The 26,161-nt window shown below is 44.4% G+C and overlaps 1 protein-coding gene and 1 pseudogene across 1 annotated transcript in view; both read left to right on the top strand.

Annotated features, from left to right (window-relative positions):
- The window catches only part of Osbpl5 (oxysterol binding protein like 5), a 63,941-nt gene extending 58,501 nt beyond the window's left edge, over positions 1-5,440 (top strand). Inside the window, exons 20-22 of the mRNA XM_004654232.3 lie at positions 404-530; positions 1,486-1,588; positions 4,289-5,440. Coding sequence (XP_004654289.2) covers positions 404-530; positions 1,486-1,588; positions 4,289-4,427 — 369 coding nt within the window. The 3' untranslated portion in view covers positions 4,428-5,440. The remainder of the gene's footprint in view (positions 1-403; positions 531-1,485; positions 1,589-4,288) is intronic.
- An 18,883-nt stretch (positions 5,441-24,323) lies between these two features.
- On the top strand, positions 24,324-24,937 carry LOC101601302 (annotated as a pseudogene).
- Positions 24,938-26,161: the final 1,224 nt, after the last annotated feature.

Below are 26,161 nucleotides of genomic sequence, written 5' to 3'. Positions count from 1 at the left end.
ACTGAGACCCATGGAGAAGGCATGGCTGCTCCCATTAAGACCAGGCTAGAGGGTTGTTTTTTTTGGGGGGGGGGTTGTCTATTTATGAGAGAGTATGGGTTCACCAGGGCCTCTTGCCACTGCATATGAACTCTAGATAAAAGTGCCACTTTGCGCATCTTTATGTGGGTACTAGAAAATCGAACCCTAGCACCTGCCAGCTTCATAAGCAAATGCCTTTAACCACTGAGCATCTCTCCAGCCTCCAGGGTTAGGGATTCAAACCACCTGTGTTTTGCAGTACAAAGCTACTGGACTAGTTCTCTGCATGTGATTTCCCCCCCCCCCCCCAGCCCTGTCCCCACATAAACAGTGGTCTGTGGGGCAGGAGAGCCCCCAGTGTTGCAGATTCATTTCTCCACAGAGGTCTGGCCCAGACCGGCGGCTCCGCAAGGCCAGCGACCAGCCCTCTGGCCATAGCCAGGTCACGGAAAGCAGTGGCTCCACCCCTGAGTCCTGCCCGGACCTCTCTGATGAAGACTTTGTCCCTGGTGAGCAGCTCTGGAAACCCTGTTGGGTAGGAGCCTTGCGGGGAGGATGGGAGGGGAGGACTGACTCTTGCATTCAGCCCCTGTGCAGGAAGCCCCTTCTGGAGATGTGGACTATAGGGGGGTGGGGGCTGTCTTCCACAGGTGCTTCTCTACTGCCCCACTCTGACCACCCATGGGCTCTGCCCTCTCAGAGTCTGAGGGTGGTCAGGCCTGGCAAGGGCTGTAGCCAGGGAATGAGGACAAAGTGGGAACAGTCAGACCTGGGTTTGTGGCTTAGTGATCAATACTCAGTATTGCACAAACAAAACAGAAAGACTAGAGATGCCAGGAATTCTAATTTGGGCTGGGCATATAACTGAGTTGGTAGAGTGTTTGCCTAGCATGCAAAAAGCTCTGAGTTCAATCCCCCAGCCTTGAGTAGATCAAGTCTGGTGGAACACACCTATAATCCCAGCACTTTGGAGATGGAGGAAAGAGGATTAATAGTTTAAGGTTATCCACTATATAACAAGCCTGGGACACATGAGACCCTGCTCCAAAAAAAAAAAAAAAAAAAAAAAAGGCTAGAGGTGGAGGGAATATAGTTCCAGACTCGGGTTTTCCTGAGGTGGAGGGATGAGATGAGAGGCCACTCAGGCAGTAGCCACCACCCCACTCCTGCCCTTGTGGGCCCTTCTGCCCCTTTGCTGACACCAAGCAGTCTTTATCTCTGTAACATTGTCCCTGACTCTGGAGTGGACCAACCATGTCTTTGGTCACTTGTCTATAAGGGTCTGCAGGAATCCAGTTGAGTCTGGATTCCCTCCACACCTTCCCCCGTCTCCCTATTTCTGTGGCTGGCTCCTGAGAACTTCCTGAGTGGCAGGGCAGGGACAGAACCAGAGAGGACAGCCCAGCTCACTTAGCTTCTCCCTCCCATGCTGCCTCTCTCTCTGTTCCCCGGGCGGATATCCAGGCAGCGAGAGCCCGTGCCCTAGGTGCAGACGGGAGACCCAGAGGCTGCGGGCACTGCAGGATGCTGTGTTATCCATCCGTGAGGCTCAGCAGGAACTCCACAGGTAGGCCGGAAATGCAGGAGGTAGAGGGAGGCCTCCTTTGAGGTAGGTAGAGTGCTGCCCTCCTGCAGGAGTCAGCTGGGGGCAGGCAGGTCACCTGGCCATCACCTGAACAGGCCGAATCAGCTGACAGCCCATTTCACAGAACTTAGAGGAAAGCGTGGGGCCTGGCCCAGGAGAGATCCCTAGGAACATAGAGGCAAGTCACAACCCAGACAGGGTCTGGTGTCGATGGTAGCTCTCCCAGGTACTCTGGCTTCCCTGGGGCACAGCAGCACCACCACTGGGTAGAGGGTCCTCAGGCATGACGGGGTGAGAGGCAGCAGGTGTCCAGGAGCTGTACTTTGTGACCCCAGTCGGTGTGAGCCCACCAGGGCCATGCGGTTTCTTCATGTCACACACACACACATTTTCCTGTTCAGCGTGGCCTGGGCTTCTGGCTGCAGCCCAGGCTGAAGCCTCACTGACCAGGGTGCTGTGGGCTGACGTGCCTCAGTGACCCTTTGTAAAGTGGGTTGATGGCAGAGTCCGGTGCATGATAGAGTGGTGTGGAGGGTGAGCTCCGCCCGACACCCAACGAGCATTTGATACTGTGACTGCCCCTGCGGGTCCTCTCCAGCTCTGGCAGGAGGCCCAGTCTGGGAACGACTGGGTACTGGGAGCAGGGTGAGGGGGTGAAGAGCACTTCTGGCTTCCTCTTCACTTCTGGGCTCCTAGCCAGCCTGACGGCACTGCCCACGCTGAGGGCAGGTCTTCCCTGCTTGCTTGTGTCACACAGCGTCCTCCGCGACTCTGAGAAAAACCTCACTTGTTTCCAGGAACACAGGGAACTCGATTGCAGTGGGTGGGAGGCAAGGCGTGGCAGACTGGATTTTAGAGAAATCCATGGTTGTTGGGGCTGGGGAGTTTTGTTCTGCAAGTGCAGAAGCCCCTTAGGCCGTGGCAAGCTGTTAAGTCTACCAGGAGGCACCATCGTGAGCCCGAGGTGACTCCTTTCTCTTCTGTAGTGGACTCGGAATGTCACGCTGTCGTCTGCTTCCAGTGCTTGCCGCTCCGGGAAGCCATGGAAGTCACATGGTTACTGGGCTTGTTCACCCTCCCTGCTGCGGTCCCAGAAATACATACCAATTATTAGGAAAGGAAGGGCTGGAGAGATGGCTTAGCGCTTAAGGAGTCGGCTTGCAAAGCCAAAGGATCCCGGTTTGACTCCCCAGGACCCACATAAGCAGGATGCACAAGGGGGCGCATGCATCCGGAGTTCCTTTGCAGTGGCTGGAGGCCCTGGCGTGCCCATTCTCTCCCTCTCTCTCTCTCAAATAAATAAATAAGATATAGTTCCCAGGACCACACAAGCCCTTCTGGCTTGGTGGCAGGTTGCACATACGTGGCGCAGGGCTGAGGTACAGGGTGAGCCGCATCTTCTGAGGGTACTTACCCGTCTCTATCCCTGACTCAACCCAGGTTGGGCCTCTAGCACTTGATTGTAAACTGCTTCTTGTCCAGACTGTATGTGCAAAGACAGGGAGGTCTGGCAGCCCCAGAGTCACCTACTGCCAGGCCAGCAACCCATAGCACATACGTCAGAGTCCAGAGCAAGTGAGTTTATTCCTGTAGCCATGACAGACACTCAGTGTCTTACATCCTGGGGGTTCAAGGACCAGGAACCCAGGTATCACAGGGCTGGGTCTTCCTGAGGCCTCTCTCCTTGGTTTGCAGACTACGTCTTCACCCCATGTCCTCACGTGGTCTCTCCTCTGTGGGTCCATGTCCTGCTGTCTTCTCATAAGGACCCCAGTCAAGTCGGAACAAGGGTCAACCCTAGTGAGCCTTTTTAAAATATATATATATATTATTGACAACTTCTATACTTACAAACAACAAACCGTGGTATTTCCCTCCCCCGCTTTCCCCTTCACAACTCTGCTCTCCGGCATATCCCCTCCCTCTTGCCATTAGTCTCTCTTTTAATTTGATGGCATCATCTTTTTCTCCTCTTATGAGGGTCTTGTGTAGGTATTGCGAGGTCGTGGATATTGAGGCCAATTTCTGTCTGGACAGTTGTATGTAAGGAATGTAAGGAGTGGTACCCTTCCTTTGGCTCTTACAGTCTTTCCGCCCCAGTGAGCCTTTTTTTTTTTTTTAAATTTATTTATTTGAGAGCGACAGACACAGAGAGAAAGACAGGTAGAGGGAGAGAGAGAATGGGCGCGCCAGGGCTTCCAGCCTCTGCAAACGAACTCCAGACGTGTGCACCCCCTTGTGCATCTGGCTAACGTGGGACCTGGGGAACCGAGCCTAGAACCGGGGTCCTTAGGCTTCACAGGCGAGCGCTTAACCGCTAAGCCATCTCTCTTCAGCCCCCCAGTGAGCCTTTTAATGTAATCACCTCTTCAAAGACCCTGACTCTTAATTACAGTCACAGCTTTGAGGTCCAGGGCCAGAGCTTCAAAGGTACAGGCAGCCGGCAAGAAGCCCAGCTCCCTTTCCTAGAATCAGTACCCAGGAAATCCACCCAGCCTCTTGCCCTGGGGCCCCTCCCCCTAAGGTGCCCTCCCTTCTCACTTGGAGTCATGTTCCTAGAGGACAGGCATGCCATCCTGCCCATGGCTGCCCTCTGTGGCGAGCCTACGCACCCGGGGACGGCTCTCGGGGATGGGAGGGTGGCCGTGCTGGTGGTGACAGGGACTTGTCCTCTCATTCCAGGCACCTCTCAGCTATGCTGAGCTCCGTGGTCCAGGCTGGGGAGGCGCCGGCCCCAGGCCTCCTGCAGAGTCCCCGCTCCTGGTTTCTGCTCTGCGTGGCCCTGGCGTGTCAGCTGCTCATCAACTATCTCCTCAAGTAGGTGCCCTGCAGAGCAGTGCGGGGATGGCTGCAGAAGCCCTCCCAGGCACCCAGCACTTTATGCCAGCCACGCGGAGGCAGCGGGGCCCACCAGCATGGCCACTGTGACGGAGGGACCACGTGCAGGAAGACGGCAGGCATGGCCTAGAGCCATGCGGGCACTATGGCCCCAGTGTGCAGGACCCTCTGGGGAACGCCGGCCTCTCCTGCAGGGCCTTGTGCTCAGAACTGGCCTTAATGCTAACGCCAAATGCAGTCTGTGCCCTGTAGCATGCCCCTGGTCATCTTGCCTCACCATTCACAGGTCAGCTCCTGTTTGCCACATGGCACTGGATTTGGGGGTCAGGAGGGCCTCTCCAGGCTTTGGGCAGTGAGTGAGGTTTCCAGGAGCCCGCAAGGCTCTTTGGTGGGGACATAGACTTCCTGTCAGTCTGTCCGCTTTGCTGTGCTTGTTCAGGTAGGCTCGGGGCAGCTGCTCCGGTGGAGACACTTGGGGCTTTTGCCCCGCCATGGTGCAGTTCGGACTGGAGCTCAGTACAAGTAGTGATTGGAGTGTCATAGCTCCCACAGCAGGAATAGCCACAGCTGTGCCCCGGTGCCTGCTCTGTGAGCAAAAGCAGTGTGCAAGGGATGGCCCCACAGGCCAGCGAGGTTCAAGCTTGCCACATGCCCAGACCCACGCAGTCTTCCTATTGTTGACACTTTTTAATATACGTAATTGCAATATTGGAGGCAGCTGCCCACAACAGCCAGCCTCTGGCATCCAACCCCAGATCCTGTGTGGGTGGCGCTCTATGTGCCTGTGTGTGTGTGTGAGAGAGAGAGAGAGAGAGAGAGAGCAAATGAGCATCTACCCATATTCACATTCAGAGCCTTAAACTACTTTGTGGGTGCCATCTCAGCTGTAACTGATCCTTTCATTTTCCAAGTTTTGTACCCGTGTCCTTGTCTGTCCCCAACCTGGGGATGTGTCTGTGCTCCATGCCGTGAAATAAATAAATGGACTTAGATGTTGCTTGTCTCCTCTCTCTCTCTCTCTCTTTCTCTCTCTCTCTCGGGAACCAATGAGTTTATCGGGGTTACTTACAGATCAGGGTGAGGAGCAGCTTACAGGAAAACGGATGACTTAACAGCAGCTGTACCACTGAAAACCCCGCCTCAGCATAGATGTCAACTCATGGAAGCTGCATCTCAGGCACAACCTGCAGCAGCATCTCTCTCTCTCTCTCTCTCTCTCTCGATAGTCTCACTTTAGCCCAGGCTGACCTAGAACTCACTGTGTAGCCCGAGCTAGCCTCAAACTCAAAGTGATCCTCTTGCCTCAGTCTTCCAAGTGCTGAGACTAGAGGTGTAAGCCACCACACCCAGCCATGTGTTCTTTTCTTGGGGGAGCCAAGAAGCAAGAGCTCTGGCTCTTCTGGGGAGAATGGCAACTATCATTGGAGCTGCCCAGGACTGCAGGTGCCAGGTGAAGCAGCCACTTGGCAGAGGTGTGGTACACACAGTGTGCAGTGGGAAGACACCAGAGCAGTTGGGGCTGGAAGCCTGTCAGGCCACCAGTGAACACCTGTGGGCAGGGGCGAGCTGCTCCCTGCCAAGGCACCCCAGGGACACAGCAGGACTGGGAAGGTGAGCAAGGGAGAGGGATCCATCTTTCTGCCCTATAAAAGAGAAGTCTAGGCTGGGCTGTCTGCTGCTCCCAGCCCACCCTTGCTGAAATCAGCAGGCTGCTACATAACTGGCATATCTTCAAGGCCCCTAAAGGATGCCATGGCACATGAACACACACCCCACACCTCAAGGGGGGCTTCAGCAAGCCTTAGCAGCACACGGAGGTGAAGCAGATCAGAGATGATGATCGTAGCCAGATGATGCCTGTGAGTGGAGATGGTTGCGTTCTGTTGTCAACTTGGTCAGATCAGGCATCCACAGACATTCCTCTTGGCTGGGTCTCTCAGGTTGCTTCCAGGAAGGATTAACTAAAGGAGGAAGGATTAACTAAAGGAGGAAGTCCTTCTGGCATAGGAAAGGAAGGCTCGCAGAACTGGGGCCCAGGGGAATCTTGCACCATCTCCCATCTCCCAACTGCTAGCGCCGTCCATGAACATATGAGAATATGTTCACCCTCAGCCACATGGCATCCAGCACAGCCGATCAGAACACTAGCTCCATAGCTCAACAGAGAGTAATCAAGGTGGGCACTCAGCATTGGTGAGTTTTGGAAGCTACCCAAAAGGTAACAGGGCCTACTTATACAAAGGCAGGCACATAGGTCTGCACTGGAAGTGCTAATCTCGCTTTCCATGACAAGACAGGTTGTGGGTTACATATTCTTGGTTGGCTTTACCATTCTCAAATAAGCTGTGATTTGGTGTTGACTATTGTTGCCTTTGATGTCCCCTGATTCACAGGGCCTTGGTCTTTTTATTCTGTCATTATTGAGAGCAGGGTTTCATTCAGCCCCAGGGTGTCCTGGAACCCATTTCAGACCAGAAATTTCAACCTCCTAGTTGATAGGATCAAGGGTGTTGTGGTGGTTTGATTCAGGTGTCCCCCATAAACTTAGGTGTTCCGAATGCTAGCTTCCCAGCTGATGGATATTTGGGAATTAATGCCTCCTGGAGGGAGTGTATTGTTGGGGGCGGGCTTATGGGCTTTATAGCCAGTTTCCCCTTGCCAGTGTTTGGCACACCCTCCTGTTGCTGTAGTCCACTTTATGTTGGCCAGGGAGTGATGTCCACCCTCTGCTCATGCCATCGTTTTCCCCTGCCATCGTGGAGCTTCCCCTCGAGCCTGTAAGCCAAAATAAATCTCTTTTTCCCAGAAGCTGCTCTTGGTTGGGTGATTTCTACCAGCAATGCGAACCGGACGGCAACAGGTGTGGGGCAAAACACACCCTTAGTGACTTTGACTTTATGAGATTATCTGTTTGTTTCAATCCCCACTACTGCATAAATACTCTGTGCTGGCTTTGATTCAATGTGTCCACTGCTCAGTTGAATTTTAGAAATTGCCAGTAAATTGCTCTACTCAGTCTACTAGAATACGTGAATAGCAGGCAGACTCAACACCTAGGGTCAGTTCTGATGTTTTCTTGGAGTGAAATAGCTACGCTGGACACCTTAAATTCCTAACCTGAAGACATAGGAAGTTGGATTTACACAGCTAAGACCACCGCAAATAATCAGAAAACCCAAGGATTAAATTAACTTCAGATGCAAAAAATCTCTACATTATAATACAAGAAACACAAAAAAATCAAGACAATACAATCCCACCAAAAACTACAAATCCATCAGAAATGACCTCAGTGAGACTATTTTAGATAAAATGCCTGACAATTGTTAGGCCTTGAGAGGCCCGGACGCAAGGTCTAGTGGAACTTCCTGAGCCTAGCTGAAGATTGGCGACCTGTCTCTGGCCAGCTAGGACTCAGCAGGATGCCAAATTGCCTCTGGCCTGCTACTTCCACGTAGGAAGTTAGAGTTCCCCTGCGCACACGCGCTTAGAACCACCATTTCAAAAGTCGCGATATGCTATTGGCCCTTACACCTCAGCCCATCCTGAGATCCCCACCCTCGTTCTCAACACTAGATAAGCACCTGCCTGTTACAATAAAGTGAGATCCTGCTTCGACAAGTCCCCTGACTCAGTGTATTTCTCTCTGGTGACTAGGAGAGACTCTGGGTCGTTGACACTCACCATCCCGCTCAGCCCCAGGGAGAGACAGGCAGGACCGGCTCTCCCACAGCCCTACCTGCTGGAGAACCCGGCAGACAATGATTTCAAAAAAATTATTGTATTTATCCTCAAAGAAATAAAAAAACAAAAACAAAGGAATCAAAGAGGAAAACCAACTCCTGAAGGATAACACAGGAAACCAACTTAATGCAAAAAGGAGGTCAAAACAAGACATAAGTAAGGAAATAGAAGCCATGAAAAAAAAAAAACAGTCAGAAATATTAGAAATGAAAAGCACAGTAAGTCAAGTAGAAAACTCTGCAGAAAGTCTCACTAGTAGAATGAACCAGGAAGAGGACAAGTATCTCAAGTAGAAGGCAGAACAGATCTAATACAGTCCAACGAAGAGAAAGATACACTGATAGGAAGGCACAAATGGGAATTTCAAGATGTCTCGGACACTGTGAAGAGATCAAACATAAGAATACAGGGCATAATGTTTATATCTTTAGATTAATGCTACTCTCACTTTTGGTAGAGAATCTTCTCTTTTCAGATGGCAGTGACCTTGGGATGACTCAGAAGGCATCATGGTTCTGGGAAGAAGTGACAGGAGTGCTCAGCACTGCAATATCTCTATCTCACCTTCCAAGGCTCAGGTTTCATTGCGGGAGAGGTGGCGGAAAGAATGTAAGAGCCAAAGGAAGGGCAGGACTCCTTACAACATGCTCCTCCCCGACACAAAATGGCCTGCATATCTATGACCTCACAGTGTCTGACACTACCTACACAAGACTATCATAATAGGAGGAAAAGATCAGGACATCAAAATAAAAGAGAGACTGATATGATGGAGAATTGAGTTTCAAAGGGGAAAGTGGGGGAAGGGAGGGCATTACCATGGGATATTGTTTACAATCATGGAAGTCATTAATAAAAAAATTGAAAAGAAAAAAGAATTCAGGGCATAGAAGAAGGAGAAGAATTTCACTCCAAAGGTAGAGCAGGTATTTTCAACAAATCATAGAAGAAAACTTTCCCCAAGTAGGGAAAGTGATGCCAATGCAGATATAGGAAGTCATTAGAACACCAAACAGACAAAATTAGGAAAGAACTTCTCACCCTCCTAACTAAACTACAAACTACACAAATATATATAGAGAGAGAAAAATAAAATCACATACAAAGGCAAGCCCATAAGATAACACAAGCTTTAAAAGCCAGAAGGGCTTGGGAAGATGTATTCCAAGTCCTGAAAGATAACAACTGACAACCAAGATTACTTTATCCTGCAAAGCTATCAATCCAAATAGATGGAGAAATAAGGACATTCCACAACAAACAAAAGCAGGCTAAAGGAATATATGAACACTAAACTGGCTGAACAGAAAATACTTGAAAGGATCCTCCATGCAGAAGGGAAAGAAAAGCACACACATAAGGAACCAGGAAAAAATAAACCATACTCAAATAATACTTAATACAAGAAAGTAAAGGAAAAACAGGAAGAATTACAAAACAAGAAGAATGGCAAGAATAAATACACACCTTTCAATAATAACTCAATATCAACAGCCTCAATGCCCCAACCAAAGGACACAAGTTTGCAATTAAAAAGCAGGATCCTGGGCTAGAGAGATGGCTTAGCAGTTAAGCGCTTGCCTGTAAAGCCTAAGGACCCCAGTTTGAGGCTCAATTCCCCAGGAGCCATGTTAGCCATATGCACACAAGGAGGCACATGCATCTGGAATTCATTTGCAGTGGCTGAAGACCCTGGTGTGCCCATTCTCTCTCTCTCTCTCTCTCTCTCTCTCTGCCTCTTTCTCTGTCTGTCACATTCAAATCAATAAATAAACATTAAAAAAGCAGGATCCTTCTATTTGTTGCCTCCAAGAAACTCACCTTTCCATAAAAGACGGACACTATCTTATGGTGAAAGGTTGGAAAACAGTATTTTGAACAAATATTGCAAGTTTTCAAGCAGGCGTCACTATCCTAATATCTGGCAGGGTAGACTTCAAACCAAAATTAGTTAGGAAAGATAAAAAAGGTTACTTTAGGGCTGGAGAGATGGCTTAGTGGTTAAGCACTTGCCTGTGAAGCCTAAGGACCCCGGTTTGAGGCTCGATTCCCCAGGTCCCATGTTAGCCAGATGCACAAGGGGGCGCACGCATCTGGAATTTGTCTGCAGTGTCTGGAGGCCCTGGAGTGCCCATTCCCTCCCCCTCTTTCTCTCTCTCTCTCTCTCTCTCTCTCTCTCTCTCTCTCTCTCCCTCCCTCTTTCTCTGTCTGTCACTCTCAAATAAGTAAATAAAAATAAACCAAAAAAAAATTTAAAAAAAGAAAAGGTTACTTTATATTGATTAAAGGAACATTCCAACAGGAGGACATTACAACCCTAAACATACATGCACCTACAATGGGGGCTTCCAATTTCATCAAATACTATTAGAATTAAGGACATAGATAACACCAAACACAGTTGTAGTGGGTGACTTCAACACCACACTCTCATCAATTGACAGGTCATCCTGGCAAAAACAATAAAGAAGCATCTGGATTAAATGAGGTCATAGAAGGAATGGACCTAAGAGATAGCTACAGAAAATTTCACCCAAATGCTGCAGAATACACATTCTGTTCAGTAGCACACAGAACATTCCCTAAAATAGACCATATGTTAGGACACAAGGCAAACCTTAACAAATACAGGAAAATTGAAATAATTCCTTGCACTCTATCTGATCAAAATGGGATCAAACTACCAATCAACAGCAAGAAAATCTATAGAGCATATACAATATCATGGAAACTAAACAATATACTACTAAATGATGACTGGGTCAATGAAAAAGTCAAGAAATTCATAGAGTCAAATGATAATGAGAACACCTCATACCAAAACCTTTGGAACACAATGAAAGCAGTCCTAAGAGGGAAATTTATAGCTTGAAGTGCCTATATTAAGAAATTAAGCTGGGCGTGGTGGCACACACCTTTAATCCCAGCACTTGGGAGGCAGAAGTAGGAGGATCACTGTGAGTTCAAGGTCATCCTGAGACTACATAGTAAATTCCAGGTCAGCCTGGACTAGAATGAAACCCTAAAGACCAAAGAAAACAAAAACCAAAAAAAGAAAAAAGAAAGAAAAGAAAGAAATTAGAAAGGTTGCAAGCAAACAACTTACTGCTTCACTGTACAGCCTTGGAAAAAGAAGAAAAAGGCAAACCAAAAAATCAGCAGATGGAAAGAAATAACAAAGATTAGGGCAGAAATTAATGAAATAGAAACCAAAACCAATCCAAAGAATTAATGAAACAAAGAGTTGGTTCTTTGAAAGGATAAACAAGATTGATAAACCCTTAGCAAATCTGACCAGAACAGCCAGGCATGGTGGGGCACGCCTTTAATCTCAGCACTTGGAAGGCAGAGGTAGGAGGATCACCTTGATGAGTTTAAGGCCACCCTGAGACTCCATAGTGAATTCCAGGTCAGCCTGGGCTAGAGCGAGACCCTACCTCGAAAAAAAAAATCTGACTTCCGGTTAAGATGGTGGCATAGGTACCACGCCAAAGCAGTCTAGGTGGGAAAAAGACCAAAATAACTCAGCAAAATACACACTTTTACTAAAAAGCGAGGTGTATAGGAAATTGAAGCAGCAGCAGAGAAGTAGGAGAGATCCAGAGCATCCAGAGCCCGCACAGGCCTGCAAAAGCGGCCCCGGCAGCTCCGCCAACCACGGTGGCAGCAGCGGCGCACCAGAAAGCCGCCAGACTCAGCTCCAGCCGCAGGAAAAGCCAGGTGCGGGATTTTCCCCTCACACGGCGCTCTCCGCAACTCAGGAACCGTGAGGGGAGAGCGGCAGTGAGCAACGGGAGGAAGCAGACCGCGAGGTAGAAGAACACGTGGAGCAGCGAGAGAAGCAGAGCAGCTGCGGCTCCCTCCCCTCCCCCACCGCCTGAGCCCAGCTCCAGCGAACACAGCAGCGGCCCGGGACCCGGCCACGCCAACTTGGGCTGACAGCGGGACCCAAGCAGGAGCAGAGTCCAGCAGCAGCAGCTTCAGCAGTAGCAGTGGCGGTTCCAGCAGTGGTAGCTTCAGAGACAGCAGTGGCGGATCCAGCAGCAGCAGTTCCAGCAGCAGGGGTGCCGATGTGCAGGGCCACATTTGCCAGGCTTGATTTTCCCTGCAGGAAAAGCCATTGCCCAGCTCCAGAAATCAGGACAGCACCCCAACGACACAGCCAGCAACTTAACTGAGACCAAAATCATCCAAAAAGGTAACTGGGATTGCACCAGGGAAGGGTCTCACTTGGTCACAAGCTGACTTGGATCCCTCAACAGACCAGAAATCTTAACCTCTTGTTGATAGAGGACCTGGTTATAATAATAACTACTCTGGCATACATACTTGGGGCTGTTTTTGATTGAATGGGTACAGTGTTTAGTTAACTTTTAGAATCTACCTGTATTTTATTCCACTCAGCCTACTTGAATACTCCCATAGCAGGGAAACTCAACCCCTAGGAGCACCATTGTAGATACTCTGTGAGTCTTAAGAGCCACACCTAATACCTTAAGCTCCTACCCTGAAAATATATAACATCAAATCAACTGATACAGCTAAGAATAGCCAGCTAGCTAGAAAATCCAAGCATTAACTTAATCCAAGATGCAAAAATATATACATTATAACACAAGGAACACTAAAAAGCAAGATGATATAAATACACCTAAAAGTATTAATGCATCAGACATGACCTCCAGTGAGAATGAGTTAGAGGAAATGCCTAAGATTTCAAAAGAATGATTGTCAATATGTTCAAAGAAGTCAGAGGAATCAAAGGAGTCAAAGAGGAACTCAAAGAGGAAAACAAAGGAATCAAAGACGCAGGACACCAATTTCATGAAATAAAGAAGGCAATAAAGACATAAATAAGGAAATAGAAGTAATAAAGAAAAACCAGTCAGAATTACTAGCAATGAAGAACACAGTTAATGAAATAAAAAGCTCTGTAGAAAAAAAATCTAACCAAAAGAAAAAGGGAACAACCACAAATTAATAAAATTAGAGATGAAAAAGGCACCATTACAACAAATACCAAAGAAATTCAGGGGAGGAGGGGCTGTGGAGTGGGGCCCTGCCTAGGCTTGGCCTGGCCTGGCCATGCCCAGCCCCATCACTTCCGCCCGAGGCCGCTGGGGGCGCCAGAGAGACGCTGCCACCTGGGAGGACCAAGCCAGCGGAGCCTGCAGACTCCGGGTCCCTCCCCGACCTCCAACACAGACAGCCCTGTGGCCCCCCACCCCCACCCCGCGCGACCTCAGGCTGAGGCCAAGGTCGTCTTTCCCGCTGAGCTGTACCCCGCTTGCAAGACTCAAAACTTTTGCAATGCAGCGTGCCACCCTCCCGGATCCTGGGTCCCACGAACCCGGGAGGGGAGCGCTGGGTGAGCTGTCTCCATCCCCTCCTTTCGCCCTTTTCTCGCTGCTGACGCCCGTGGGAGCTGGAGCCCTGGGGATGGGCAGAGATGGAAGCGGTGGTGCAGCGGAGCAAGCATCCTTTCGTTCTCACCACCGCTGTCTCCAGGGGGCTCCATGTGCCCCCCACCCTACACCGAGCATTGCCTGGCGCTGGGTTCTACTTAGGGACGCTCTGGTACTTGGCGCTTGGTACCTCCAAGCCAGTGTTAGGATGGTCGGTCGATAAAGGCGGAGCTACAAATTGGTGCTATTGATGCCTGTGTTGAATGGGCCTGCTTGTATCAGACTCTGGAATACATTTGGCCTTGCTCGCTTTGGAAGGGTTCCGGCATCTTCACTGAAGTACCACTGAGTAGAGTTCCCATTTTAAAGCCCGGAAGTGTGAACAAATACTTATTACCCATCGAGTTCTTTTGGTATACCAGGCACTGTGCTTGGCATTTCGTTCTAAACTCATCCAGCTATCTATTAACCAACACTGTCTCTCTCGTGGACCAGGAGGGAACCAGGTAGACTCATCCTGACCCTCACCGAGATGCAGGTGATGCACTCTGGAAGAAGGACAGAACAGAGCCCTACTCCATGGGGACGCATGCACATGGGCAGTGACTGACCAGGTCAGTGAGTGGTGTGGTCCCTCAGACTGACCCAGTACCTTGATGGAACTGAATACTAGCTAGCTAGGTAGCTAGGCTCAGAAGTGTCACAGAGACCGTGGGATCTGCTCTGCACCTTGGAAATCAGGAGAGATTTATGACGGTGAGCTGAGGTCTGGTCTTGCCAAAGGAGGGGAATGATGCTGAGGGCGGAGGTTTCCAGCTGAGCGCAAGCATATGGGTGCATGCTGGGTGCAGTTTTCCTGGAATGGCCTTTTGCTTCTGGGAGTGTGGGAATATGGCTTTGGCTAGCCAGATTAAGCACTGGATGGCAGTTGAAAAACTCTCCAGGGCTTTCTGCACTGCAAGGCTAAGTTAAAAGTGTGACATAGAAGCCAGGCATGATGGTGCATGCCTTTAATCACAGCACTCGGGAAAGCCAGACATAGGAGGATCGCCGTGAGTTCAAGGCCACCCTGAGACTACGTAGTGAATTCCAGGTCAGCTGGGACCAGTGTGAGGCCCTACCTCGAAAAACCAAAAAAAAAAAAAAATTGTGACATAGAGGACTGGAGAGATGGCTTAGCAGTTAAGGTGCTTGCCTGCAAAGCCTAAGGACCCAGGTTGGATTACCCAGGACCTAGGTAAGCCAGCTGCACATAGTGGCATATGCATCTGGAGTTCATGTTATTTACAGTGGCTAGAGGCCCTGGCGCACCCATCCTCTCTCTCTCTCAAATAAATAAGCAAATAAAAACTAAAATTTTTTTTTAAAAAGTTTTTAAGCTTAAAATGCAGTGCTTAAAATGTCCCATAGTATAAAGAGATGGCCAGCTAGACTTGGTGGGGTTGTGCGGTAGAGGTGAGGAAACATCTTGAGAGACTTTAGGAGGAAAGCACCCTGTTTTGGAGAGAGAAGGGGGAAAGGGAATGGGGTACTGAAAAAAAACAAAAAAAAGTCCAGGCCCAGATGGATTCACTGCTGAATTTAACAGAGCTTCATGAAAGAACTAATACCACTGCTTCTCAATTTTTGCCATAAAATAGAAAAGGAAGGAATCCTGTCAAACTTCTTCTACAAAGCCAGCATCACCCTGATACCAAAATCAGACTAAGACAGAACAAAAAAGAAAACTACAGATAAATCTCCCTCATGAACATAGATGCAAAAAGTCTCAACAAGATATTGACAAACAGAATACAAGAATATATCAAAAGGATCATTCACTCAGACCAAGTAGACATCCCAGAGATGCAGGCATGGTTCAACATATGCAAACTGATAACTGTAATATACTATATAAATGGGCTGAAGAAAAAAAATCATATGATCATCTCTATAGATGCAGAAAAGGCACTTCATAATATCTAACATCCTTTCATGATAAAAGCCCTACAGAAACTAAGAATAGAAAGGACATATCTCATCATAATAAAGGCTATTTATGACAAACCACAGCCAACATAACACTAAAGGGGGAAAAACTTGAAACTTTTCCACTAGAGTCAGGAACAAGACAAGGTCTTCATTTTTATTTAATATAGTACTAGAAGTGTTAGCCATAGCAGTAAGGCAAGAGACACACATAAAAGGGACAGAAATTGGACAGGAAGAGATCAAGTTATCATTATTTGCAGATGACATAATTCTATATCTAAAGGGCCCTAAAGATTCTACCATCAAATTGTTGGAACTGATAAACACTTTTAGCACTGTAGCAGGAAAAAAATAAACTCACACAGAAATCATTAGCTTTTCTGTACACTAACAACAAACATGCTGAGGATTAAATCAGTGAGTCAATCCCATTCACCCTTGCCTAACCAAGAAAGATGTACAACAGAGGCCTACCTGCACTGGAAATGCTAATCTCTCTTTCCATGTCAGGGCAGGTTATGGATTACATATTCATGGTTGGCTTTAACATGCTCAATTAAGTTGTATTTGTAGATTGACTATTGTTGCTTTCAAATTCTTAGGGCCTTTATCTTTTCTCCTGCCATTATTGGGGGCAGGGTTCTGATTCAGATCCAGGCTGACCTGGAACCCATTTCAGAACACAAATCTTAACCTCCAGGCTGACAGGATTAAGGGTGTACAGCAGCCACACACTTAGGGATTAGGGATTTATAAGGTTATCTGTTTCAATCCCCACACTTACATAATCTGCTGACTTTTTGTTGAATGTGTACATTTCTCAGTTGAATTTTAGAATTTGCCAGTAAATTGCTCTACCCAGTCCACTAGAATACTTGAATAGCAGGCAAACTCAATACCTAGGATTACTTCTGCGGATGGATTAGAGTACAAAAGCTGCACCTGGCATCTTAAATTCTGACTCTGAAGATACATACAGTTGGATTTCCAAATCTAAAAGCACCACAGATTATTAGAAAATCCAAACATCAAATCAACTCAGTATTCAAAGATTTCAACCTTATAATACAAGAAACACAAAGAATCAAGACAATGCAATCCTACCAAAAATTACAAATCCAGTAGAAATGGCCCCCAATGAAGGTAATATGATGGAGAATGGAATTTCAAAGGGGAAAGTGGGGGGGGGGAGGGCGGGTATTACCATGGGATATTTTTTATAATCATGGAAAATGTTAATAAAAATTGTGAAAAGAAAAAAAAAAAAAGAAATGGCCCCCAATGAGACTGTTTTAGATGAAATCCATGACAAATATTTCAAAAATTGATTGTATCTATACTCAAAGAAGAAATCAAATGAATCAAAGAAGAAAACAAACTCCTGAAGGAATGCCAAGAGAACATAGGAAACTAGCTTAATGAAATAAGTAGGTCATTACAAGACATGAAAAGGAAATAGAAATATTGAAGAAAAAACAGGCAGAAATTCTAGCACTGAAAAAACACAATCAGCCAAATAAAAAACTCTGTGGAAAGTCTCACCAGTAGAATGGATGAAGGAGAGAACAGAATATCTAAAGTAGAAGACCAGATGGCAGATGTAATACAGTCCAACAAAGAGAAAGATGGAAGGTATGAATGAGAATTTCAAAATATCTGGGATACTATGAAAAGATCAAACATAAGAATTAGGGTATAGTATAAAGAGAAGAATTTCAATTCAGAAGCTTAGTAGGCATTTTCAACAAAGTGTCGCCTAATAAACCTGGTATATATGCCGAACCAGAAGTGCTAATTGCACCTTCCATATCAGGATAAATTATACGTTAAATCGGATGGATGGTCAAATCTGCCATTCTTAAATAGGCTGTATTTTGGGCTTGTTATTTGTTGCTTCTTGAATTATAGTGGCTTTGTTTACTCTTCTGTTATACGTTAGGGAAGGGTCTCACCTGGTCACAAGCTGACTTGGAACCCTCTACAGACCAGAAATCTTAACTGCCTTGTTGTCAGGCTTAAGGGAGTGGGTGAGGCCCCACACAGCCTAAGGGACAGACAGAGGATCTGGTTGTCATAATACCTACTCTTGGATAAATACTCTGAGCTGTCTTTCCTTGACAGTGTACATTGTTTAGTTAAATTTTAGAATCTGCCTGTATTTTGTTCCTCTTAGCCTACTTGAATACTCTCATAGCAGGCACACCCAACACCTGGAGTCACACCGAGCACCTTAAGCTCCTACCTGAAGATGTATAACAATAGATTGATTGATACATCTCATAATATCCAGCTAACTGGAAAATCCAATCATTAAATAATCCAAGATGCAAAAAATATACATTATAACACAAGAAACACCAAAAATCAAGGCAATATAAATCCACCAAAAATTATGAATGCATCAGAAATGACCTCTAGTGAGAACGAGTTAGAGGAAATGCCTAAGAAAGATTTCAAAAGAATGATTATAAATATGCTCAAAGAACTCAAATAAGAATTCAAAAGAAGCAAAGAAGACACAGGAAACCAATTTAATGAAATAAAGAGGTCAATACTAGACATAAATAAGGAAATAGAAATAATAAAGAAAAACTAGTTAGAATTACTAGCAATGAAGAACACAGTTAATGAAATAAGAAACTCTGTAGAAAATCTCACTAGTAGAATGTATGAAGGAGAGGACAGAATATCTAAGCTAGAAGACCAGCTGGCAGCTGGCAGATCTAATACAGTCCAATAAAGAGAAAGACAAACTTATAGAAAAGTATGAGTGGGAATTTCAAGATATTTGGGACACTATGAAAAGATCAACCATAAGAATTCAGGGCATAGTAGAAGAAGAATTTCACTCCAAAGGCAGAGTTGGCGTCTTCATCAAAATCATAGAAGAAAACGTCCCCCAAATTGGGAAAGAGATGCCAATGCAGATATAGGAATCCTTTAGAACACCAGCCAGACAAAACCTGGAAAGGACCTCTCCTTGCCATATTATAATAAAACTACCAAACATACAAACCAAAGAAAAAATATCTAAAGCAGACAGAGAAAAATCAAGTCACTGACAAAGGCAAGCCTATCAGGATTACAGCAGATTACTCAACACAAACTTTAAAAGCCAGAAGGGCGTTGAGTGATGTATTCCAAGTTCTGAAAGATAACAACTATCAACCAATGTTACTTTATCCTGTGAAGCTATCCATTCAAATAGATGGAGAAATAAGGATATTCTATGACAAAAGCAGGCTAAAGGACTATTGAAAGACAAAACCAGTTCTACAGAAAATACTTGAAAGAATCCTCCATAGTGAAGAAAAAGAAAAGCACACATATAAGCAACCGGGAAAAATCAAACAATACTCAAATACTAGTTAATACAAGTGAGCAAAGGCAAAACTGGAAGAACTATAAAAAAAATGGCAAAAATGAATACACACCTTTCAATAACATCTCTTAGTATCAACAGCCTCAATGCCCCAACCAAAAGGCATAGGTTTGTAGACTAGGTTAAAAAGTAGGAGCCTTCAATTTGTTGCCTCCAAGAAACCCACCTTTCTACAAAGGATGGACACTATCTTAGGGGTGAAAGGTTAGAAAACGGTGTTTCAAGCAAATGGACCTAGAAAACAAGCAGGGCTTGCTATGCTAATATATGACAAGGTAGACTTCAGTCCAACATTACTTAAGAAAGATAATGAAGGCCACTTTATATTGATTAAAGGCACCCTCCAACAGGAGGACATTATAATCCTAAACATATATGCACCTAACATGGGAGCTCCCAAATTCATCAAACAAACCGTTATTAGAACTAAGGTCACAGATAACACCAAATACAGTGGTAATAGGTTACTTCACCACCCCACTGTCATCAATTGACAGGTCATCCTGGCAAAAAATAAACAAAGAGGCATCTGGACTAAATGAGGTCTTAGAAGGAATGGATCTACCAGATAGCTACAGGACATTTCATCCAAATGCTGCAGAGTATACATTCTTTTCAGCAGCACATGGAACATTCTCTAAAGTAGACCATATATTAGGACACAAAGCAAATCTTAACAAATTCAGGAGAATTGAAATAATTCCTTGCATTCTATCTAACCACAATGGGACCAAACCACAAATCAATAGCAAGAAAGGCCATAGAGCATACACAAAATCATGTAAAATAAATAACACATTACTAAATGATGAATGGGTCAATGAAGTAATCAAGAGGGAAATCAAAAAATTTATAGAGTCAAACGATAATGAGAACACAACATACCAAAATCTCTGGGACACAATGAAGGCAGTCCTAAGAGGTAAATTTATGGCTTTAAGTGCCTATATTAAGAAATTAGAAAGGTCACAAGTAAATGACCTAATGCTGCACCGTAAAGCCTTGGAAAAAGAAGAACAAGGCAAACCAAAAATCAGTAGACGGGAAGAAATCATAAGGATTAGGGCAGAAATTAATGAAATAAAAACTAAAAAAAATCCAAAGAATCAATGAAACAAAGAGTTGGTTCTTTGAAAGGATAAACAAGATTGATAAACCCTTAGCAAATCTCACCAAAAGAAAGAGAGAAGAGACACAAATTAATAAATTTAGAGATGAAAAAGGTAACATCACAACAGATGCCAGAGAAATTAAAAAAATCATAGGGACATACTATAAAAACATATACTCAACGAAGTGAAAGTCTGGAATAAATGAATGATTTCCTTGGTTTATATGACCTAGCTAAATTAAGTCAAGATGAGGTTAATCACTTAAATAGACCTATAATAAGCATGGAGATCTGAACAGTTATCAACAATCTCCCAATTAAAAAAAGCCCAGGCCCAGAAGGATTCACTGCTGAATTTTACCAGACCTTCAAGGAATAGCTAACACCATTGCTTCTTAAGCTTTTCCAGGAAATAGAAAAAGAAGGAATTCTACCAAACTCCTTCTATGAAGCCATAATTACTCTGATACCGAAACCAGGCAAAGATAGAACAAAAAAAGAAAATTATAGACCAATCTCCCTCATGAACATAGATGCAAAAATACTCAACAAAATATTGGCAAAAAGAATACAAGAACATATCAGAAAGATCATTCACCCTGACCAAGTAGGTTTTATCCCAGAGATGCAGGGGTGGTTCAATATATGCAAATCTATAAATGTAATACATTATATAAATGGATTGAAGGGCAAAAATCACATGATCATCTCATTAGACGCAGAGAAAGCATTTGACAAAATCCAACATCCCTTCATGATAAAAGTCCTACAGAGACTGGGAATAGAAGGAACATATCTCAATATAATAAAGCCTATTTATGACAAGCCTATAACCAACATATTACTAAATGGGGAAAAAGTGGATGCTTTTCCACTAAAATCAGGAACAAGACAAGGGTGTCCACTGTCCCCACTTTTATTTAATATAGTACTGGAAGTCTTAGCCATAGCAATGGCAAGAGACACACATAAAAGGGATACAAATTGGAAAGGAAAAGATCAAGTTATCATTATTTGCAGATGACATGATTCTATATATAAAGGACCCTAAAGACTCTATTAGCAAACTGTTAGAGCTGATAAAAAACCTACAGCCATGTAGCAGGATACAAAATAAATACACAGAAATCAGTAGTCTTCATATATGCTAACAACAAACACACAGAAGATGAAATCAGAGAACCAATCCCATTCACAATTGCATCAAGGAAAATAAAGTACCTTGGAATAAACCTAACCAAGGAAGTAAAGGATCTCTACAATGAAAACTTTAAAACACTCAAGCAAGAAATTGCAGAGGACACTAGGAAGTGGAAAAACATCCCTTGTTCCTGGATTGGAAGAATTAATATTGTGAAAATGGCAATCTTACCAAAACCAATCTACACATTTAATGCAATCCCCATCAAAATTCCAAAGGCATTCTTCACAGAAATAGAAAAAACAATCCAAAAATTCATTTGGAATCACAAAAAACCTCGAATATCTAAAATAATACTGAGCAACAAAAGTAAGGCTGGTGGTATCACCATACCCAATTTTAACCTATACAGAGCCATAGTAACAAAAACAGCATGGTACTGGCACAAAAGCAGAGATATAGATCAGTGGAACAGATTAGAGGACCCAGATGTAAGTCCAGGCAGCAATAGCACCTGATATTCGATAAAAATGACAAAAATATTCAATGGAGAAAAGTCAGCCTCTTCAGCAAATGGTGTTGGGAAAATTGGATATGTATCTGTAGAAGGATGAGAATAGATTCTTCTCTCTCTCCATGCACAAGAATTAAGTCCAAATGGATTAAAGATCTTAACATCAGCCCTGAAACTCTGAAACTGCTAGAGGATAAAGTAGGGGAAACCCTTCAACATACTGGTCTTGGCAAAGACTTTCTGAATACAATCCCAATTTCTCAGGCAATAAAAACAAAGATTAACCACTGGGACCTCTTGAAATTACAAAGATTTTGTACTGCAAAGGACACTGTGAATAAAGCAAAGAAGCAACCTACAGAATGGGAAAAAATTCTTCGCCAGCTATATATCTGATAGAGGAATAATATCTAGGATATACAAAGAACTCAAAAAGTTAAATAATAAATCAAACAAGCCAATTTAAAAATGGACTATGGAGATAAATAGAGAGTTTTCAAAGGAAGAAATATGGATGGTGTATAAGCATCTAAAAAATGTTCTACATCCCTAGTCATTAGGGAAATGCAGATTAAAACTACATTGAGATTCCATCTCACTCCTGTCAGATTGGCTACCATCATGAAAACAAATGATTATAAATGTTGGCAGGGATGTGGAAAAAGAGGAACCCTTCTACACTGTTGGTGGGAATGCAATCTGATCCAGGCATTGTGGAAATCAGTGTGGAGGTTCCTAAAACAGCTAAAGATTGATCTACCATATGACCCAGCTATAGTACTCCTAGGCATATATCTGAAGGACTCATCTTATTTCCTTAGAAGTACATGCTTAACCATGTTTATTGCTGCTCAATTTATAATAGCTGGGAAATGGAACCAGCCTAGATGTCCCTCAACTGATGAGTGGATAATGAAGATATGGCACATTTATACAATGGAGTTCTACTCAGTGGTAAAGAAAAATGAAGTTATGAAATTTGTAGAAAAATGGATGGATCTGGAAAGGACTATACTAAGTGAGGTAACCCAGGCCCAGAAAGCCAAGCGCTACATGTTCTCTCTCATATGTGGATCCTAGCTACAGATGATTGGGCTTCTGTGTGAGAAGGAAAAAACTCAGTAGCAGAGGCCAGTAAGCTAAAAAAGAGATACAAAGGGTTGAGAAGGGAATGGAGGAGGGTACTTAATAGGTTGGTATTGTATATATGTAAGTAGAAGAATAGATTAATGGGAATGAAAAGGCCCAAAGTAAGGTCAGGGGAGGAGACTGAGTAAAGGAAAGGTGGAGGGAGGGCTAATCAAAATCTAAGAAGATATAAATAAATCAAATGGAATCCTTCAGTTTTGGACAATAGAACACTCATGAGCCATAGATCATTGCTAGAAAATTTTCAGTGCCAGGGATGGGATACCATCCAGTGAGTTGTTGGCCAGCGAGGTCCCTGATGCCCCCAAAACATTATTATGCCATTGCCAAGGCCCTTGGTTTCCCACCAGGAATAGATGGTAGGACCCTATCACTGAAGACTCCACATAGTTGGGCTGCAAGGCCACTGAGAAATCCTGCTGGAACTGAGCTGATAACCTCCTCCATGTAGACCAGCTGAGAGAAAGCTGGAAGAAGCCATTCTACATGTAGTTCAATGGGAGAAAGATACACTACCAGTGAAGATACTCAACAGTGGACACTGCAAGCCTTATAACTGGCCAGCCAGGCCAAATGAGCCAATGGGTGCAATAGTGGCACGTCTGTCATAGTGGAAACCAACTGCCCTCTATTTGGACTGGAGGCCAAGTTCAAGGGAGGGAATACATCCCTGATACTGAAAACTTAAAACAGGAGTGGTCATGAGCCCTAGGTTATAACATCTGCTGATGTCTGGATAAGTGTATATACTATGCTTATCAAATTGCCCAGTAAGCACTTCTCTTAATACCCTTATATTAATGCTACTCTCACTTTGGATAGAGAATCTTCTCTTTTCAGATGGCAGTGACCTTGGGACAACTCAGAAGGTATCATGGTGCTGGAAAGAAGTAACTAGAGTACTGAGTAACATCTCGATCACACCTTCCAAGGCTCAGGGTCTAATGCAGAAGAGGTGGCGGAAAGAATGTAAGAGCCAAAGGAAGGGTTGGACTCCTTACAATGTGCTCCCTCCAGACAAAAAATTGGCCTTGGTATCCATGACCTCATAGTGCCTGACACTACCTACACAAGACCATCATAACAGGAGGGAAGGATCATGGCATCCAAATAGAGGAGAGACTTATTGAGATGGGCAGTGGATGTGATGGAGAATGGAATTTCAAAGGAGAAAAGGTGGGGAGGGAGGGTGTTACCATGGGATATTTTTTATAGTCATGGAAAATGTTTAATAAAATTGAGAAAAAAAATAAAAAAATCTAAAAGGTCTGTGGAATTAAACAGAGAGTTCTCAAAGGAATAAAACAGATGTTACATAAACATTCAAAAAGATGTTCAGCAACTGCAGCAGCCAGGAGGGATCCCATGGCTGAGACAGGGAAGGGGACACCCAGGCTCCTGAGCCACTGACCTATTGCTCTTCCTTGTCACCAATGCCATCTTCCTGGGTGGCACAAGCACAATGGGGACCAACAAGGACCAGGAGATGGAACTAGAGGCTTTACGTTCTATTTATGAAGGTGATGAAAGCTCCCAGGAATTAAGTCTAGTTTCATCTCAACATAGGGTAGGTGAAAATGATGATCCCAAAGCCTTCTTCATAGAGGTTTCTTGGGGACAGAACCATATCCCCAAACGACCCCAATTATATCAATGAATGCTTTTTTGTTTTGTTTTGTTTTTTTGAGGCAGGGTTTTCCTCTAGCTCAGGTTTGTTTGTTTTTTTTTTTTTTAACACCATTTCCTCAGCTGTAAAGCAGAGTATATTAGCCAAGTTACTGGAAGCAGTAGAAGTTAATCTTGGAATCACTTTGACATACACACTGTTTGAATACGCCAAGGACAATAAAGGGCAGTGCATGGAGAACCCCATCCCATTAACTCCACAACATCCAAAAGCAACATCATCTCAGTTGACACTCCTAATATAGCTCCGTCAAGTAAGAAGAAAGACCAAGAAGAACAGCTTTCTAAAGCACAGAAACTAAACTGGCAGATGAAAACGATCACAAAGGGGAACGTCCTGGGGGCTGGGGCCAGATTGCTGTCATAAAGTATTTAACAATCTGGCTCTAAAGTAGATGAATAGCCCTTCCCTTAGAAACTGAGAAAAAGCAAGAACACCCTTATTAAAAAAAAAAAAAAAAAAATCTTGTGAGCTGGGCGTGGTGGCGCATGCCTTTAATCCCAGCACTCGGGAGGCAGAGGTAGGAGGATCGCCATGAGTTTGAGACCACCCTGACACTACGTAGTGAATTCCAGTACAGCCTGGACCAGAGTGAGACCCTACCTCAAAAAACAAACAAACAAAAAGACAAAAAAAAAAAATCTTGTAATGAAAAATATGTGTTTGTTCTGCTCTGAAGATTATGAAACTGGTCAAGCTTATAGTTCTTCGATTACAAAGAAAAATGCTAGCTCAATGCCAATGAACTACTTTGACTCTTTATATGAAATGATTAAATTTTGGGGGGTGATGGTGGCCTCTTGTCACCATATATAAATCACTTTCATCAATATTGCCATCATCTGTTTAACACTCCCACTATATTTGCTCAGAGTCTGTTTAATAAAGTTGTATGGAATGTTGTAACTAATCAGCAATAAGGTCCAAGTTAAGATGATTATTTTAAAAAAGTTCTACATCCTTAGCCATCAGGGAAATGCAAATTAAAACCACTTTGCGATTCCATCTCACTCCTGTCAGAATACCAAGAAATCAAATAACAATAAATGCTGGCGAGGATGCAAAACAAGAGGAACCCTTCTACCCTCTTGGTGGAAATGTAATCTGGTACAGCCATTTTGGAAATCAGTGTGGTGGTTCCCGAGACAGCTAAAAGTAGATTTACCATATGACCCAGCTATAGTACTCCTAAGCACACATCCTAAGGATTCATTGCACTACATTAGAGATACTTGCTTATCCATGTTTATTGCCACTCTATTCACAATAGCTAGGAAATGGAACCAGCCTAGATATCCCTTAACTGATGAGTGGATAATGAAGATATGACACATTTATACAATGGAGTTCTACTCAGAGGTAAAGAAAAATGAAATTACGGAATATGCAGGGAAATGGATGGATGTGGAAAGGATTATATTGAGTGAGGTAACCCAGGCCCAGAAAGCCAAGCACCGCATGTTCTCTCTCATATGTGGATCCTAGCTACAAATGTTTGGACTTGTATGTGAGTTGGAATAAAACTTGGTAGCAGAGGACAGTAAGATAGAAAATGAATATAAGGGAAGGAGAAGAGAGAGGACTTAAGGGGATGATATTGTATATACGTAAGT

The sequence above is a fragment of the Jaculus jaculus genome, chromosome 1 (genome assembly GCF_020740685.1).
Source record: "Jaculus jaculus isolate mJacJac1 chromosome 1, mJacJac1.mat.Y.cur, whole genome shotgun sequence".
Lineage (NCBI taxonomy): Eukaryota > Metazoa > Chordata > Mammalia > Rodentia > Dipodidae > Jaculus > Jaculus jaculus.
Note: the sequence above shows the minus strand (reverse complement) of the source record. Positions and strands in the feature narration are given on the sequence as shown.